The sequence below is a fragment of the Euphorbia lathyris genome, chromosome 5, assembly GCF_963576675.1.
Source record: "Euphorbia lathyris chromosome 5, ddEupLath1.1, whole genome shotgun sequence".
Classification (NCBI taxonomy): Eukaryota; Viridiplantae; Streptophyta; class Magnoliopsida; order Malpighiales; family Euphorbiaceae; genus Euphorbia; species Euphorbia lathyris.
The window spans coordinates 79,642,466-79,659,464 of record NC_088914.1 but is presented as its reverse complement, the minus strand read 5'-3'; the positions used below and the strand labels follow the sequence as shown (position 1 = coordinate 79,659,464).

Below are 16,999 nucleotides of genomic sequence, written 5' to 3'. Positions count from 1 at the left end.
TAATTGTCTCGCTAAAAACTCAAATTAAATGTCTAAGTTTTTTTTGGGTAAATTCAAAAAAAAACCCCTGTGGTTTGATGTTGTTCCAAAAAAATCCTTGTGGTTTGGTTTTACAAAAAAAAAAGGACCGTGGTTTCGCCGTTACCCGAAAAACGGAAAATGACTTAACACCGTTAAAAATGCTGACGTGGCAAGGGGTAGAGTTGGAATTTTTTTCTTTTTCTTTTTCTTCTTCTTCTTCTTCTTTTTCTTTTTTCTTCTTCTTCCTCTCTCTCTTCTCTTCTTCTTTTTCTTTTTCTTTTTCTTCTTCTTCTTCTTCTTCTTTTTTCTTCTTCTTCCTCTCTCTCTTCTCTTCTTCTTCTTTTTTTCTATCTTTTTTTTTCTTTTTTTTTAATTTCCAGAATTCTGGAAAATTTCCAGAATTCTGGAATCCAATATCCAATAATTTTCAGTTATTAATTCCATATCCAATAATTTCCCTCCACCATTAATTCTTCTCCTCCTCCATATCTCTCTTCAAACTTCACCGGAATTTCACACACTTTTTCATGAAAGGCCATTTTTTCTCAAAAGAGAACCACGGCCACGGTCACGCTCACGCTCACCCTCACGGCCACGGACAAGGCCATAGTCACAAAGACTCAGACGGCGATTCCTCCTATATGACGACCGGAAGTAGTAGCGAAGATTATCCTTTCTTCAACCTCGATACTTTATCTACTAATGAGAATTATCCCCCTTCTCCCTTCGCGAATTCGCCCTGGTCTTCTCAAGTAAACATCGAATTCGAAACATTGGAATCAGAAGAATTTTCGTTAAAAGTTCAATGAGGCCAAGCAATTATGTTGAAATCAGAAGAAATCGGAACATTGTTTGGCTAAAACATTTTGATGCAATCTCATGTCTAAGCTTAAGCGAAGATTCATCTCTTCTTTACTCAGCCTCCTGGGATAAAACATTCAAAATCTGGAGAATTTCTGACTCCAAATGTTTAGAATCCGTCACTGCTCACGACGACGCTGTGAACTCAATCGTCGCCGGATTCGACGGATTAGTATTCACCGGATCCGCCGACGGAACAGTAAAAGTATGGCGGAGAGAAACCCAAGGGAAAGGCACAAACCATTATTTTCAGACGTAACGTCTCGATTTCAGAAATTAAAAAAAAAATAGAAGAAGAAGAGGAGAGGAGGAGGAAGAAGAAGAAGAAGAAGAAGAAGAAGAAGAAGAAGAAGAAGAAGAAGAAGAAGAAGAAGAAGAAGAAGAAGAAGAAGAAGAAGAAGAAGAAGAAGAAGAAGAAGAAAAAATTATTTTTCCAACTCTACCCCTTGCCACGTCAGCAACTTTAACACTGTTAAGCCAATTTCCATTTTTCGGGGTAACGGCGAAACCACGGTCCTTTTTTTTGTAAAACCAAACCATAAGGGTTTTTTTGGAAGAACATCAAACCACATGGGTTTTTTTTTTGAATTTACCCTTTTTTTGTCATTTTTTTTGTATGAGTTAAATATTATTTGAGTTGTGAATTGTGATGAAAACTAATAATAACCAATGAAATATATATATATATATATATATAATGAAATATATATAGTAATTAAAAATAATCGAGCTTGCTCGCGAGCTTTCGAACCGAACCACCGATTCCAAACTCAAATCGAGCCCTATCAAACTGAACTTTGATCGAACTTTCATCGAACCGAACTCGAATAGTTTGCGAACTCCTACAATTTTTGACTAGTATAAGTAACATTAATAGTTACTTCTTTGCAAGAGATTATCTTTATTGAACTATACACATAATATAATTATTATATCGTGATATATTTGAAGTTTTTTCAATGTTCTTCGTAAAAAAATCTCTATTGTTTAAATTAATTAATATAAAAAATAATTTTAAATATAATAAAATAATAATAATAATGTACAAAACACTGAAAACATGTCAGATAAGTCCTAATAAAAACAAAATGTGAGAGTAATAAAGCAAACTTCCATTATTATAGCACAAAAAAGCAACTTTGCAAGTGGTAAGTAATAAATGTCAGATACATCCAATATATACCATAAAAGCCACCTCAAGTACACTAACTTTTATCGACTAAAAACGTACAAAAAATGAATCTAAAGTTCTTAGAGAGAGCTCCTTCTCTCTAACTTTCTTCTCATTTTTTCTTTTTTCTTCTCAGATCCCGTCCTTACCGCTATCCACCGTCACTTTCTCCATTGTAGCTCTCTAAACAGATCTAGTTAGAGAAGGAAGAAGGAAGCTTGTCTTCCTTCTTCCTCCTCCAATTTATGTTTTAGTCTTCGTTTTCGTTTTAAATTACTTTTTCTTGTTCGTTTGAAATCTATATTCCTTCTTGAACTTCTATTTCCGTCAGATCTACAACTGTTCGCTATACTTCTTTCTTTTAGTCTTTTTTCGGTCTTAGCAAGAGCGGAAAAGCTTCATCTTGTCCTTAGATCTATAGATCTGCGTGGTTGCAAAAACAGAAAGGACTCAGATCCGAACATCCGGAGGAGCCTAAATGATGAAGCATGGATTACAGAGGTTTTTCAACGGGACTTGACTTACGAGAAGAATATGATTTCTATGTTTGTTGTATTTTTACCTTTTATGGTTATTATTGCTCTTTGTAGTCATTTCTCTTCCCTTTGTGGAGCTTATACTGGCTATAGCCTGTATGGGTTTATTTTCGTGCTGTATGTTGTACCTTTTATATCAATGAAATGAGATAAAAAGTACACTAACTTTTGTTTCTTCTGAAATCAGTACAGCAACTTATTAATTAAGCATACTCAATGGCTATTTTTGAGAGACAATGAGTGAGCTCTTTAGGCTTAGGAAACATAGCCATATGGTCTGAATCTTTAATGTTGACAACTTCATCAACACCACAATTTTGAATCATCCACTTCTGAAATTCCAGAGTTATAGCCTTGTCCTGCTCGCATGTAATAAACACTCGTTTAACCATTCCAAATCCTTCATTTGTGAACTTTGTTGCCTTAGATAGATCATGCTTAAATAATGAGGATGGCCTTATCAATAACTTTGCCAGCTCTAAATCCTGAAATTAATCAATATATAGAGTTATATAGAGTCGCAGAACTAGCCGCGGATGTAAAAAGAAGTTCACATCGAATATAGTAGAATTATTATTATGTCATTTATGTTTTTTTCAGATTTAGTAAGAGTGGAAATGGTTTATTTTGTCTGTAGATCAATAAATTTACTTGGTTGCAATAAAAAAAGGACTCAGATTCGAATGTTCGGAATGGTCTAAAGGATGAAGTTTGGATTGCAGATGTATTTTCTACAGATTTGAAATTAGAAATATATTGTTGTTTTGTGTTTTTTATACCTTTTATGGGTTCTTTTTTGCGCTTTGTAGTAATTTTAATCCCTTCATAGATATTATATTTGTTTTAGCATGTAATCATATGAGGTTTTATTCCTTACAGTTTAACTTCTTTTTTCATCTAATGTAACAAATATTTTTCTCAAATAAAAAAAAAAGAATCACTGACAGAAAATTCTGTCCCAAATGCCATCCGTAATGTTTTTAAAGTAACAAAATTACTTGCCAACAAAAAAAATTGTTTAGCGACAGAAACTTCCATAGTAAATTAGTTTTTATCTATTTTCCTTCCGAAAAAGAGGATGTTTTGTAAATCTCCAAAACAAGCATTTTTTTTTCATGGAAAACGTCAAAAGTTTAATGCAATTTCAATCAAAAACACGGTAGAATATTATTTTGTTTTGCTTTTTAAGAATCGCTTATTAATAAAATTACTCCTAGCCATGACAATAGTCTTATGAGGTTATTGAGGTCCACGGATCCTCATGACCTTATGTAGGTCCGATCTTGATTTTGACATGAATGTCTTATTATTTATCTTTTTTCTTTATGTTATTACTCGCGGTTAAAACGATATCATTTTAACATGGACTGAGAAAAGAAATACAGTGTATAAGGTTTGTGCATTTCTTGCTTGATTTGCTAGAAGTACAATGTACTTCTAACAAATGAAAGGGAAGACATGCCAAAATTACCAACCATTGTACATCCGGCGATCTAAAGACATCCGTGCCTTTTGTGCCTATATATATATATATATATATATATATATATATATATATATATATATGGAATTGGAAAAATAATGGAAAGATAATTAGTGAAATTAACATACCTGAATAGGACTTAGTTGGTAAAGCATGGAAGTTAAGAATTTGGGTCCAAAAAACATACTGATTTGATGTTCTAAAGAGCTACTATAAGGGGAAAACTCGCTGTCCAACCATGCCTCTCCCGGCGTCCTTTCATTATACTTCAATCAAATATTCCAACTTAATTAGTATTCTCAAACCCTTCTATTAGAAACAACAAAACTTAATTACATGAAACAAAAAATAAAATTAATTAATTTTTTTATTAATACAACAAATTGCAGATTTTAAGTAATAATAAATAGATAATTGGTTACACTAAAGTTGAAATATGTTTAGCATCATTAGAGTCATCTATATGTATATTTTAATAAAAATACAGCTGTTCTAAGACCAAAAAACATAAATTTATTCTTGATAAAAAAAATACATGTGCTCTAAATTATTAGTAATATAGTACTGTATGAATTATTTTTGGCAAAAAGCATCTGATTTTTCATTTTTTGGTTTATTAAGCCATTGATCTTTTATTTGGATATATTAAACGTCCGATCTTTTATTTTAAGTCTCATTAAGCCCTTAAGGAACAAATTACTAAGTTGTGAATATGTAATTCTGTTAAAAATACATTATTAACTTCATATGTATTTGAAATTATTAAAGAAATATTTTTTACAGTTTAAATTAAGATTTTTACAGTTTTTCTTATATGTAGATTACACCTCCAAAACTGTTTTTAAACAGTGTAAAAATACAATTTTCCAATGCAGGTACAATAAATAACAGTCTGTTAATCGAATTTTATGTTCAAAATTACGTTTTTTGGTCATCAAGAATTTAATGAGACAAAAAATAAATGATGAGGAGCTTAATATATTCACATAAAAGATCAATGGCTTAATGAATAAAAAAATAAAAAATTACGGACCTAATAATGCTTTTTGCCATTATTTTTCATATAATTTTAAAAAATAATTGTTAACAATATTATAATTAATATTTTAAAGCCCTAATGCATCTGAGAACTTGATTATTTAGAATTAATAACCCTTAAATATAATATGGTAGCGCGTGATTATAGCAGCACATGCCAGTAGGATTATTTTATTTAGAATAAATAACCCTTAAATATAATATGGTAGCGCGTGATTAGCAGCACATGCCAGTAGGATTATTTGTAACGTTTTGAAGTTACAATCAACTTTTCTAAGAAATCAAGAACACGAATTCATGTATGTACCTGATCCAAAACATAAGATGGCTCGTGTGTGATGTCCGGCAAGAAAGCTGTTAAGAAGACGGCAACGGCGATCTTTTGAGGGAAATATTCCATGGCAAGACTCAAATTCAGGCCACCGAGGCTATGGCCAACAACTACAACTCTTTCTTCCGGTGGCAGAGATGCTAAGAAATCCAACAGAGGCTGAGTATATTCAGTTACTGTGTTAACTTCTTGGATTTTCCCCGGATGGATACCGGAAGCCGCCATGTCAAGGGCGGTGACCTGGTGGCCGGCGGCTTCAAGCATTGGCTTCACCTTGTACCAACACCAGGCTCCATGGCATGCTCCGTGTACTAAAACTATATGCTGCTTCTTTTCCATTTTTTATGTGATTGTGATTTTATTTGTTATTGTGAAGCAAAGTCTTCTTATATAAGGATTTTTGTACCAAACCCATTTCCAATTCTGTTTGTTGATGTTAAGTTAAAAAAACATGCTATTTAAAGGTTGAATATATCAATATCATAGTTGTCAAAATTGACCCATTTAATATCCGCGCTTAAACGAGTTATAGAATTGCTCCATTTATGAATTAGGACAGGTTAATCCATCTAACTCATATAATAAACGGGTTGGATCGTAAGTTAATTGAATTGACCTGTTAACCCATTTAATAATTTGCAATAAAAGTAGAAAAATGAGAAAATCAAGCAAAAAGTGAAAAAAACAAATGAGAAAAATAATGAAAAATGAAAAAACAAAAACAAAAACGAGAAAACAAGGGAACATGAAGAAACATGGAAAAAAAAGTAAAAATAGAAAATATGAAAAGTGTGAAAAATATTAAAAACATAAAAAATTATAAAAACCGAAAAACTGTATAAACGTGAAAATTGAAAAAAAAAATGAAAAGCGGTAAAAACATAATAAGGGTTTTTGTATCAATTGCCCTTTGTTTACAATAATGATACCAAGTCTATACTTGAATTGTCACGTTCGTATCTAAATTTCTAAAATTTATATTTTGATATTAGTATATATTCTAATTATTAGGTGTGTGAAGTTAATTTGGTGCTATGAAAATTTTTCTCCTTATTTGAGAGACACTGCTACTGGTTTATAAAATATACGTATCTCAGATGTGAAGTAAGATTAGGAGACTTTGAAATGATATGATGAATTTTGAAGTTAATATATATGTGATTAAGAAACAAAAAATGTGGAGATTTTAATTAATTGTTTTGGAGGTTGATTATAAATTGGAGATTATGATAGGAGTTTAACAAGTTATGGAATCTTAATTTGAATAAATGATATCTGAATTCAAGTGTAGATCTATTATTGAACTTTATCGGGTTGAGGTTTTGAATTATTGAGAGTTATATAAATGATGTTTAGAGAGATACCGATGTTAGTGATCAATGAGAAGTAAAATGGGAGAATATATTAGAGTTCATGATTTGATGATTACATATGAAAATTTGGTAAGCTTAAATAGTGTTTGAGGAAATAATTAAGATATGAATTTTGAGGACAAATTTTTCTGATCTTAAGCACAGTTTGAGGTAGGAAATGAAGATATTTTATATCCATCGAGAGTTATCCGGATCGGTGGTTTTATATTTGAAGACCATATTCAGTGAGGGACATGACCTGTGTACACAGTCTGAAGACCTATTGGGTATGACAGCGAAGTGTTGGGTAAGACCATATGGGATAGACAATGTTAAGAGACGTCTTGACTATATATGTGGTTATGGATTGATACTTAAGGGGAGAAACTCGGGGATGGATACAATGTTTTAAGTTCATTTGGATTATCTTTTCGGTTATGATTGATTTTGATATAAGGTTTTACGTTTGATTGATTACGAGTTGGTTTGATAAAACATTTATTTGATTACAAGTTGGTTTGATAAAAGATTTATTTGATTATGAAATGGTTTGATGAATCGTTAAGTTTTGAGTATATTTGAGAAAATTTTGATTAAATCCCTTTATAAACGTATATATGTAGCTATGTTAAGTAAAGTTGATTTTTATAGCTGATAATTTCTTACTGAGATTTTTGTCTCACGTTTTTAAATGTTTTAATGTTTTAGGTGAGAAAGAGCAAGGATAGGAGAAGTCACTAGTTGATAAACAAGGTTCAAGTCTTCGGGTTTGTCTTTAGTTAGGACATTTTCCTTTATAGTAATTTGGAGATTTAGTTATGTTGGGTAGTATTTCACACTTAAATGTAATAGAAATATGTATATAGTCGAAATGTATTTGAGAGGAATTCTTGAAAAGTATGATAGTTATGATATTTGGATAATTTGGAGACTCGTAAGTATTGATTATAATCTTTCTATTTCAAGACCATGTTCAGTGAGGGACATGACCTGTGTACACAGTCTGAAGACCTATTGGGTATGGCAGCGAAGTGTTGGGTAAGACCATATGGGATAGGCAATGTTAAGAGACGTCTCGACTATATATGTGGTTATGGATTGATACTTAAGGGGTGAAACTCGAGGATGGATACAATGTTTTAAGTTCATTTGGATTATGTTTTCGGTTATGATCGATTTTGATATAAGGTTTTACGTTTGATTGATTACTAGTTGGTTTGATAAAACATTTATTTGATTACAAGTTGGTTTGATTATATTCTTTCTATTTCACGCCCGATGCCTGTTGAGGTCGTTTAGGGCCGGGTGTGACATGAATTATACAAGGCTTCAGAGCATCTCCTAGGACCAAGTTCCGTATCTTTAAAAGATTCAGAAATATTGCTACCTAAGACCGGATCTAGATCATTCAAAACATTCAGAGGATTTTGAACATTCTCTTATTCTTCCTCTAAATTTCTCCAACTCGAATGGAGAGATCCATTTGATTCTAGTTCCTCAAATAAAGTGAGATTTTGGTCTATGTCTCCTAACTTTAGAAATTTGGTTTCAAAGAAGACAACATCACGTGATTCGAACTCTATAATTCTATCATTTCCAGTTTCTCCCATTAGAACATATCCCTTAGATAGTCTAAGATATGTTACAAAGACACTCTTTCTACCTCTCAAAACAAGTTTCCAGAACTTGCTCGACGTGTCGTGGGTGAAAATGGTGCAATCCATAGTCTAAGTTCACTTAAATCGGGTTTATGACATGTCCATAATTCATATGGAGTAGCAGCTACAGATTTCGAGGATACTCGATTTAGGACATAAGTTGTTATGAGCAAAGCATCGCCCCAATAGGAAATTGATAGATTTGTGATGCACATCGATTTAGGACATAAGTGCATCATGTTGTTATCAAGTAATAAATCTGGAGAACTCTAGATATCGAATCCGTAAGATTTATACCGCAAGTACCAAACTTGTTGGAGCCGCAATAGAAATATGGCTTCTAATATATAATATGAAATTGGACCCGTACAAAAGATTGAACAAATATACCTAAACAAAATAAATGTATGAAGAAATATATATAGCTTAAGAAAAAATAAGATTTCTTAAATTATGTTATAATCTTTATGTATTAGATTTTCTATATTAAAAAAATAATAATTTATAATGTCTTACATGCTAAATAATATGTGGGAATTATTCTAACTTCTATTTTTTTTATTTCCTACACTTTCTGTTCACAGAACAGAAAATAGAATTTTCTTCTTTTGCTCTTATTCTCTTTCATTATTATTACCTTTCCTATTTTACCCACACAAATAGAAAATGTCTCAATTCTCACAATTCTCCACCTCGTTCATAATTTAAAAGAATTCAAAATTTGGACGAACAAATTGCATTATTTGAATCAGTTACACCATAATGACCATGACTGTCACGTACCTTGTAACCGGGATCAAGCCACTCATAGTTTTGTTATTCCTCCACATGACAACATCTCTGAATATTGAGCAAGTCCAAACAATGTTGGAACTTACCACTCATCATAATCTTGGTTAACATGTCAGATGGGTTCTCATCAGTGTGTACCTTCGTAAGAGAAATATGACATTCCTCCATGACATCATGTACAAAATAATACCTTATGTCTATATGCTTTGTATGAGCATGATGAAACTGATTCTTAGCCAAGTGAGTCGCACGTTGACTATCACACCTTAGATTTACAAATTCTTGCTTAAAACCCAGATCATCTAGAAGAACCCTTAGCCATAATGCTTCCTTCACTCCTTCTACCACATCCATATACTCGACCTTTATGGTAGATAGTGCCATTGTAGACTGTAACATCGATCTCCAACTAATTGGAGCACCATGTATTTTAAACACATAACTAGTAGTAGTTCGTTGTCTATCTAGATCGCCAGCATAATCCAAATCAATGGAACCACTCATTTGACATGTATCTCCACCCAAACACATACCAATGTTAACAGTACCTTTCAAGTACCTCAAAATCCACTTCACTGCTTCTCACCGTTCCTTTCCCGGATTTTCCATGTATTTAGTAACAACACAAAATGCTTGTGAAATATTTAGACGTGTGCACACCATGGCGTACATCAAACTGCCAACTTCACTAGCATAAGTACACGTTCCATATATGCATTCTCTTCCGTTGTAGTGGGAGATTGTTTACTAGAGAGCCTAAAATATGGAGCCAATGGAGTCACCATTGACTTAGCCTTTGTCATCCCAAAACTTTCAATAACCTGCTCAATGTAGCCTTTCTGACTCAAAAATAATTTTTGGTTGGATCGCTCTCTTTGAATTTCCGTACCCAATATCTTCTTTGCAACAGCTAAGTTTTTCGTCTCAAACTCTTCACCAAGTTGGGATTTTAGCTTTTGAATCTCCACCTTATTCTTTGAAGCAATAAGCAAGTCACCCGTATACAACAAAGATAAATATAATCACCCCCATAAAGTTTATAAACATATACACAACAATCATAATTACTTTTAGAGAATCCTTGTTTTAACATAGAGGAGTCGAATCGTTTGTACCACTGGTGAGGAGATTGCTTTAATCTATAAAGTGATTTCCTCAAGCGACATACCTGACTCTCCTTACCCTCAACATTGTATCCCTCAGGCAGGTACATATAGATTTCCTCACCCAATTCTCCATGCAGAAAGGATGTCTTCACGCCAAGTTGTTCTAGCTCAAGATCACCATGAGCAACAAGACTTAATAGCACTCGAATAGAAGTATGTTTTACCACTGGAAAAAAATAACTCATTGTAATCAACACCTTCTTTTTGTGCAAACCCCTTGGCCACTAGCCTAGCCTTATACCTTATACTTTTGAACTTGGTAGGATCCTTTTTTCTTTTGTACACTCATTTATAACCAGTGGCAGTCTTTCCCACGGGCAATGGGACCATTTCCCATGTTTGGTTCTTATAGAGAGATTCTATCTCTTCCTCTATATTACTAACCAATTCTTTCTATCTTTATCTTTGATAGCTTGTTTGAGGGTGATTGGCTTATCATCCTCCACCGAGAGTGCATATTCCACCAAGTTTACCTGTTTGTAATGCCTCAGAGGTTTGTCTGGCCCAAACTTATGAACTGGTTTGTAATTCCTCTTTGGCCTAGTGGTTGTTAAAGATTTATCCTGATGTTGTTGTAATACATGTGAATTTTCCTATTGAATCCCCTCATGATCAAACTCATCATCCTCATTTGGAATAACATCACGATTCTCCACCTGTACATGACTAACATTCGGTTGATCTTTAGATTCTATCTCAACCACTTGAGTATTTCAAGTCTCTACATCACCATCTTTAATATAATTTCAATTCAGTTTCATCTCAACCAGATTAGCCTCACAATATGAATCAACTAACTATTTTCAGATTTATGAATCATTTAATAAAAAATTGCAAATATAATAATTAAAGAACTCATAAACAGAGAAATGAAACTGAATTGAAATTATACTCCCTCCGTTCTCAAATAAGTGTCGTTTTAGATAATTGTTTTTGTTCTTTTTTAAGTGTCATTTTCGTTTTTCAATAAAATTTAGTATAGTTTTTTGGTTTAAGCATTTAAATTTTGTTTTGATTTATGTGTTTTTTAAACTTTCAAAGTTTTTTCACCAATCATTATAGGAGAGAGAATTTTCATTTAGTTAGTCCATGTAAATTTATTAATTTAAGTGCATATTAATAGTGTTTCTTAATTTATGTGAAAAACTCTAAAACGACACTTATTTGAAAATGGAGGGATAATTAAAGATAGTGGAAAATGTCACAATCTTGCAACCAATTTGAAATCTAGAGAGATATTCTAAAGTTAACAAGAGCAAAAGGGGGAAAAGATCGCCTTTTTTACACTTGTTGACTCAAGCAATCGTCGTTCCAAACTGAAAGTGGTACCTTGAGAACTTGTGGTTGGGTGGCAGACGTAGCTTTTGCAGATGAACAATGGCAGAATGGATGAATTTGAGATGTATCTCTAGGGGATAGGAAATTTACAAAATAACTCTAGATGACTTTGAATGAATATCTTAGGCCTTTAAATAGGCAAAAATCAAATCCTACTCTATCAAATTCAAATATATACAATAGCTATAATATCTCATGGAGATTGCCAAATTCGAATTCAGAAGACGGAGTCAAAAGCTGAAGGTTCGAGCTACCAGCTCGTCGAGCTAGTTTTAGCCAACATTCCGAAACGACCAGACTGGCTAATTTTTTTTTTTAACAACCCTCCAACTAATCAATAATGTATTTGCAAATATTTGGAATAAAGTTTAAGGGGGTAAGCTTCTTTAAATGGACAAATTTTAGAATGGCCTAATGCTTCCACAACCCCCTTAACTTGTCCAAATTGGTCATTTTACCCCTCTAACTCATCGAATATCCTATTTACCCCTCAAACTCCATAAAAATGATATTTCTCACCCTCTTAACTTGTTCAAATTTGTCATTTTACCCATTCACAACTCATTGAATGTCCTATTTACACTCTTAACTCCATAAAAGTAGTATTTCTCACCCCTTATGATCCTATTTACGTCATTAACTCCATAAAATTAGTATTTCTTACCTCTTTATAGTGCAAAATTAATAGGACTTATTCAAATGCGTTTGAAAATATATTTTTTTAATATCAACTTTTTATTTTGTTAAACAAGTTAAAGACATTATATGTAGGGATAAGGTACCAAAATAGACATGTGGTTTTTGGAAAAATATCAATTTAGGTTCCACGTACTAAATAACATCAATATAGGTTTAATGTTTAAAAAAGGATACCAATTTAGGCATCGATAACAGATTGTAAGGGGTGAGAAATACAACTTTTATGGAGTTAAGAGGGTAAATAGGACATTCTATGAGTTTTGTGTGTGTATGTGTGGGTGGGTGGGGGAGGGGGGGGGGGGGCTAAATGGACAAGTTGAGGGGGTGAGAAATACCATTTTTATGGAGTTAAGGGGGTAAATAGGTTATTCGATGTTGACGGGTAAAATAATCAATTTGGACAAGTTAAAGGGATGATGGAAGCATTAAGCCTTTTAAATAGCCAAATTTACTACGTCAGCAAATCTTTAAAGTTAGTGGACAATATTTGTATTTGGTGTGTCTAATATTTTCAAATTTTATTGATTGTTATTTTATTGATTTCATCAACTTGATTGAAATTAGATAATCTACTTTAATTGCATTTGAAATTACAATCTTTTGACAGAAACTTAGTTATATTATCTAGTTGATCATATTTTAAACATTTTAGAATTTAATCATTCATTTAAAATTAATTTTCAAAATGTAATTAATAGATAATGTCATATAAGGTTAAAATCAATTTGAAAGAATTCAAATTCTACTGTGACACATAATATATATGATTAAATAATTATTTCACTTTTTTTTTACAGCAAAAAGCATTTTATTAAGAGATGTCATGGGTTCGAATCACATCTGGATCTGGTGGGGATTTTTCTTTCTTCTTTAATGTAAGCAAATTGTGCGTAATTTTTTTTTAAAGCATTTTATTAAGCTCTTGCTATCCATGAGGCGATTGTTTGGGTGTCTTTCTTGGGTCTTGATCGTGTAATTTTTGAAATTGATACCAAACCGGTTGTTGATACTATTTGGTCCTTTAAAAAAAAATGCAATTCAGTTCTTTCTGCTAGATCTTATTGAGTTTGGTAATATTATTGATCACTACAAATATATCATACTTCACAACAATTTTTATTCAGTTTATTTTGTTTGGTGACAAGTTGACGGGTTGGTTCATATGTTTGCTTTAATCTTCTTACCGTCTCTCTTTTCTCATGTTTTATCGTGATATTTTGAGTTTTGTTATTCTTGCTTTGTCAACTGTCTGTCTTTCTTAGGCTCATTAGATATTTTTATAAAATAATATTTTATCTATGAATTTTTTTTTTTTTTAATTATCCACATTGACAAAATGTATCCTTTAACGTATCAAAGTTATTTTTGTATTTTTTTTTCACAACATTCATTTATTTTAAGGGCGTGAAGACTTTTATAAAACTATATATATATTATTTTTTTGAAATGAAACTATATGTATATTATATTAATTATAGAAGTGCTTAATATATTGATAAAAGAAATTAAGAATTATTTTAAAATTTGTTTTTTGAAATTTTCAAGTAATCCAAATAATAGTGATAATCATGCATGGACAAAACATGTCATGTCATATAGAAGAAATTGCCAAATTGGTACTTCATCAATTCAAAGAAGAAGAAAGATGGTTTCAAAAAAAAAAAAAGAAAGAAAGAAGAAAGATCGGTAATCCTTTTGACCGCGAAAGGACGAGACTGACTTTATTGTGGCTGCTGTTAAAATTCAGTGATTTTTGTTTGAAATAATATGATTATTTTAATTTATTTATTGTATTATTTATCAGTATCTAACGGTGCATTTGGTATTCTATTAGGATAGAGATAAAGATAAAAGTTGAGATAAAGATAATAATAAATGGTTAAGATAATAATAAAAATATGATAATCGACAATTATTATTTAATATTTGGTATGTGGTATATGGATAGAGATAAAATAATACATTTTACTATTTTAACATAATTCAAACTACATAACTATTTTATTATTAAAATCGCACGAGCTTATCTCACCTCCTTATATCATCCTCTTTCTGGGTATAAAATTGAGGAATAAAACTCATATCCATATCTTATCTCTCTAACCTATCTCTAAAACAAACATGAGATAACTCATCTCAGTTTTTTTTATCCATATCTCTGTGTCTTTATCCCCTTTAACAAATACCCCGTAAGAGAAAACACTATTTCTCTCTTTGTAAACTCTACACCTATTAAATGCTCGTTTGTTTTACTTACGATTTTTTGTTGCTATTTGCTGTTACGGTTTGTTGTTTGCTGTTAATTTTTCAAAAAGCAGGGATTACATGTTTTTGTAAAATGTTAATTTTCAGGTGTAAAAAGCAAACAGCAGGTTACTAACCAAATACCTAAAAGTCTCAATTTTGAAGTTAAAAGACAAACCAGAACATAAAAAAACAGCAACCAAACACTCCCTAAAACACTTCTCTCTTTCTTCTTGTATATTTAAGTCCCTCCTCCTTATATATATATGGTTGGACCAAACCATCTAGGGTTAGGGTTGTTTATATTATTTTCAATACAGTTACATTATCAATTATTTAAACATGGTATCAAAAGTCAAGGCATCTCCATCAATCTTTGCTATTTAAGTTACCAATATTAAGGAAAAATTATCTTCCATCATTGTTGCGGAAATGATTAACAAATTGAAAGCTAAAGCATAAAACAAATAGAAAAAACACATGAATTTAACGAGATTCAACCAATATTGTCTACGTTTTCGGACACTAAATATTTCAAATGAGCAAATATCACAATAGAGAAAAGAAGAGAAAACAACTAAGTCTTAGAATTAGAGAATGCAAGTTGTGGGATAATTTGAGATTAAGCCCAAAACCCAATATAGTATTAGAAAAGTTTTATTAAGTTGAGCTTTTCCAATGTTCCTTTCATCTTCTTCCCACCTGGTTTCCAATGTGGAGAGAGCTAATTTTTCTACAATCTCCACCTTGGCAATCTTCCAAAAATCCCAACCAAACTATATTTCTATTCTTTCCCATACTCATACTCAGTAGTGTCTCCAAATTGTAACTTCAAGTAGAGATAACATTAATCAAGTCCAAATAATGTTGAAACTTGATTGATGTTACCACCTCCATTGCCATATTCGCAGGATTTTCAGTGATTGTAATTTTCTGAAACTGTATTTGACCCACTTCAAGAATTTCCCTTACAAATGATTACGAACATCGATATGCTTCATCCTTTTAATGCTATACTTAGTTCTTTGCTAAATAAATAGCACCCTAACTGTCACAGTGCACTTTGACATGCTTCTCACCAACTCTTAAATCTTTGAGCAAGCCCTGAAGCCAGATTGCCTCTGTAACTGCCATGTACTTTGCCTCCATTGTAGACAAAGCAACTGGCGATGCAAGATAGACCTCCAACTAACTCGTGACTTTCCCATGGTAAACAAATGACTAGTAGTTGACCGTCGACTATCTAAATCACTACTATTGTCAGAATCACAATATCCAACTACATATTGGCCGACTTCCTCATCCCGCTCAAACATCAAACCAACATCCACGATATGTTGGATATATAGTAAAATCCATTTCACAGCTTGTCAGTCCTTTACTAGGATTATGCATATACCTGCTCACAACTCCAACTGCTTGACATGTCGGGTCTCGTACATACCATCACATACATCAAACTACCGCATTCGCGTATAAAACATTTGACAGATATTCTTGTTCTTCATCACTTTCTAGAGATAGAGCTGCACTAAGGTTGAAATGAGGAGCAAGTGGAGTACTCGCTGATTTTATCTTCTCATCCATGCCAAAGCATCCAAGTACTTTCTTCAGATATTCTTTCTAAGTCAAACAAAGTCTCCCCAATTTTCCATCTCTGCTTATCTCCATACCGAGAATCTTCTTAGCCTCGCCCAAATCTTTCATTTCAAACTCCTACTTCAATTGAGCCTTCAATTTCTCAGTCTATCCTTTTATTCTTTGATGCAATCAATATATCATCAACATAAAGGAGAAGATAGACATATGATCCATCTTGTAACTTTCGCAAATATACACGGTGATTATATTTGTCACACCCGAGCCTAAACGGCATCAGGTATGAAGGGAATATAAGATAACGAACGTCTATAAGTCAAAAATGCGAATATATTTTCTATAAAGTCGAGCCATAGCATTGTAAATGTAAAAATCAATTTAACCCCTCAATTCAATCAGATTATCTAAAATGATTTATTATATTTTTAAACTATTTTTCTAATGGACCATAAGAGCATTTATTCAGATTATCTAAAATTTATTTATTTATTTGACTTGGACTTGATAATTTAATCAAGTTTCCTACGTATCCCCCATGCAACCTCTTTTAAATTTTTAAATCGAGAATAAAGCCACGTAATTCTACTATATTAGTAATTTACATTTCTTTTGACTAATTAAGACAACAGTAAATTTAGTCTACTTTTCACTATTTTTGTATAAAATACCAATAAGACAAATACCAAAAATAGTTTTATAATTCGTATAAT

At 32.0% G+C, this 16,999-nt stretch overlaps 1 protein-coding gene across 2 annotated transcripts; it reads right to left on the bottom strand.

Moving 5' to 3' along the window:
• Positions 1-1,979: 1,979 nt before the first annotated feature.
• LOC136231256 (salicylic acid-binding protein 2-like) lies at positions 1,980-5,846 on the bottom strand. 2 transcript variants are annotated; one of them, XR_010689737.1, is made up of 4 exons: positions 5,418-5,846; positions 4,201-4,338; positions 2,616-3,074; positions 1,980-2,476 (listed from the first exon to the last, which is right to left on the bottom strand). XR_010689737.1 is itself a non-coding variant. In XM_066020583.1 (3 exons), exons 1-3 carry the CDS (start codon positions 5,778-5,780, stop codon positions 2,793-2,795), a joined length of 783 nt encoding a protein of 260 aa, XP_065876655.1. In that variant the 5' UTR covers positions 5,781-5,846; the 3' UTR covers positions 1,980-2,792. The 2 variants fall into 2 exon arrangements, 1 of the variants encoding a protein (XP_065876655.1); XM_066020583.1 differs by having other exon boundaries at positions 1,980-3,074.
• Positions 5,847-16,999: the final 11,153 nt, after the last annotated feature.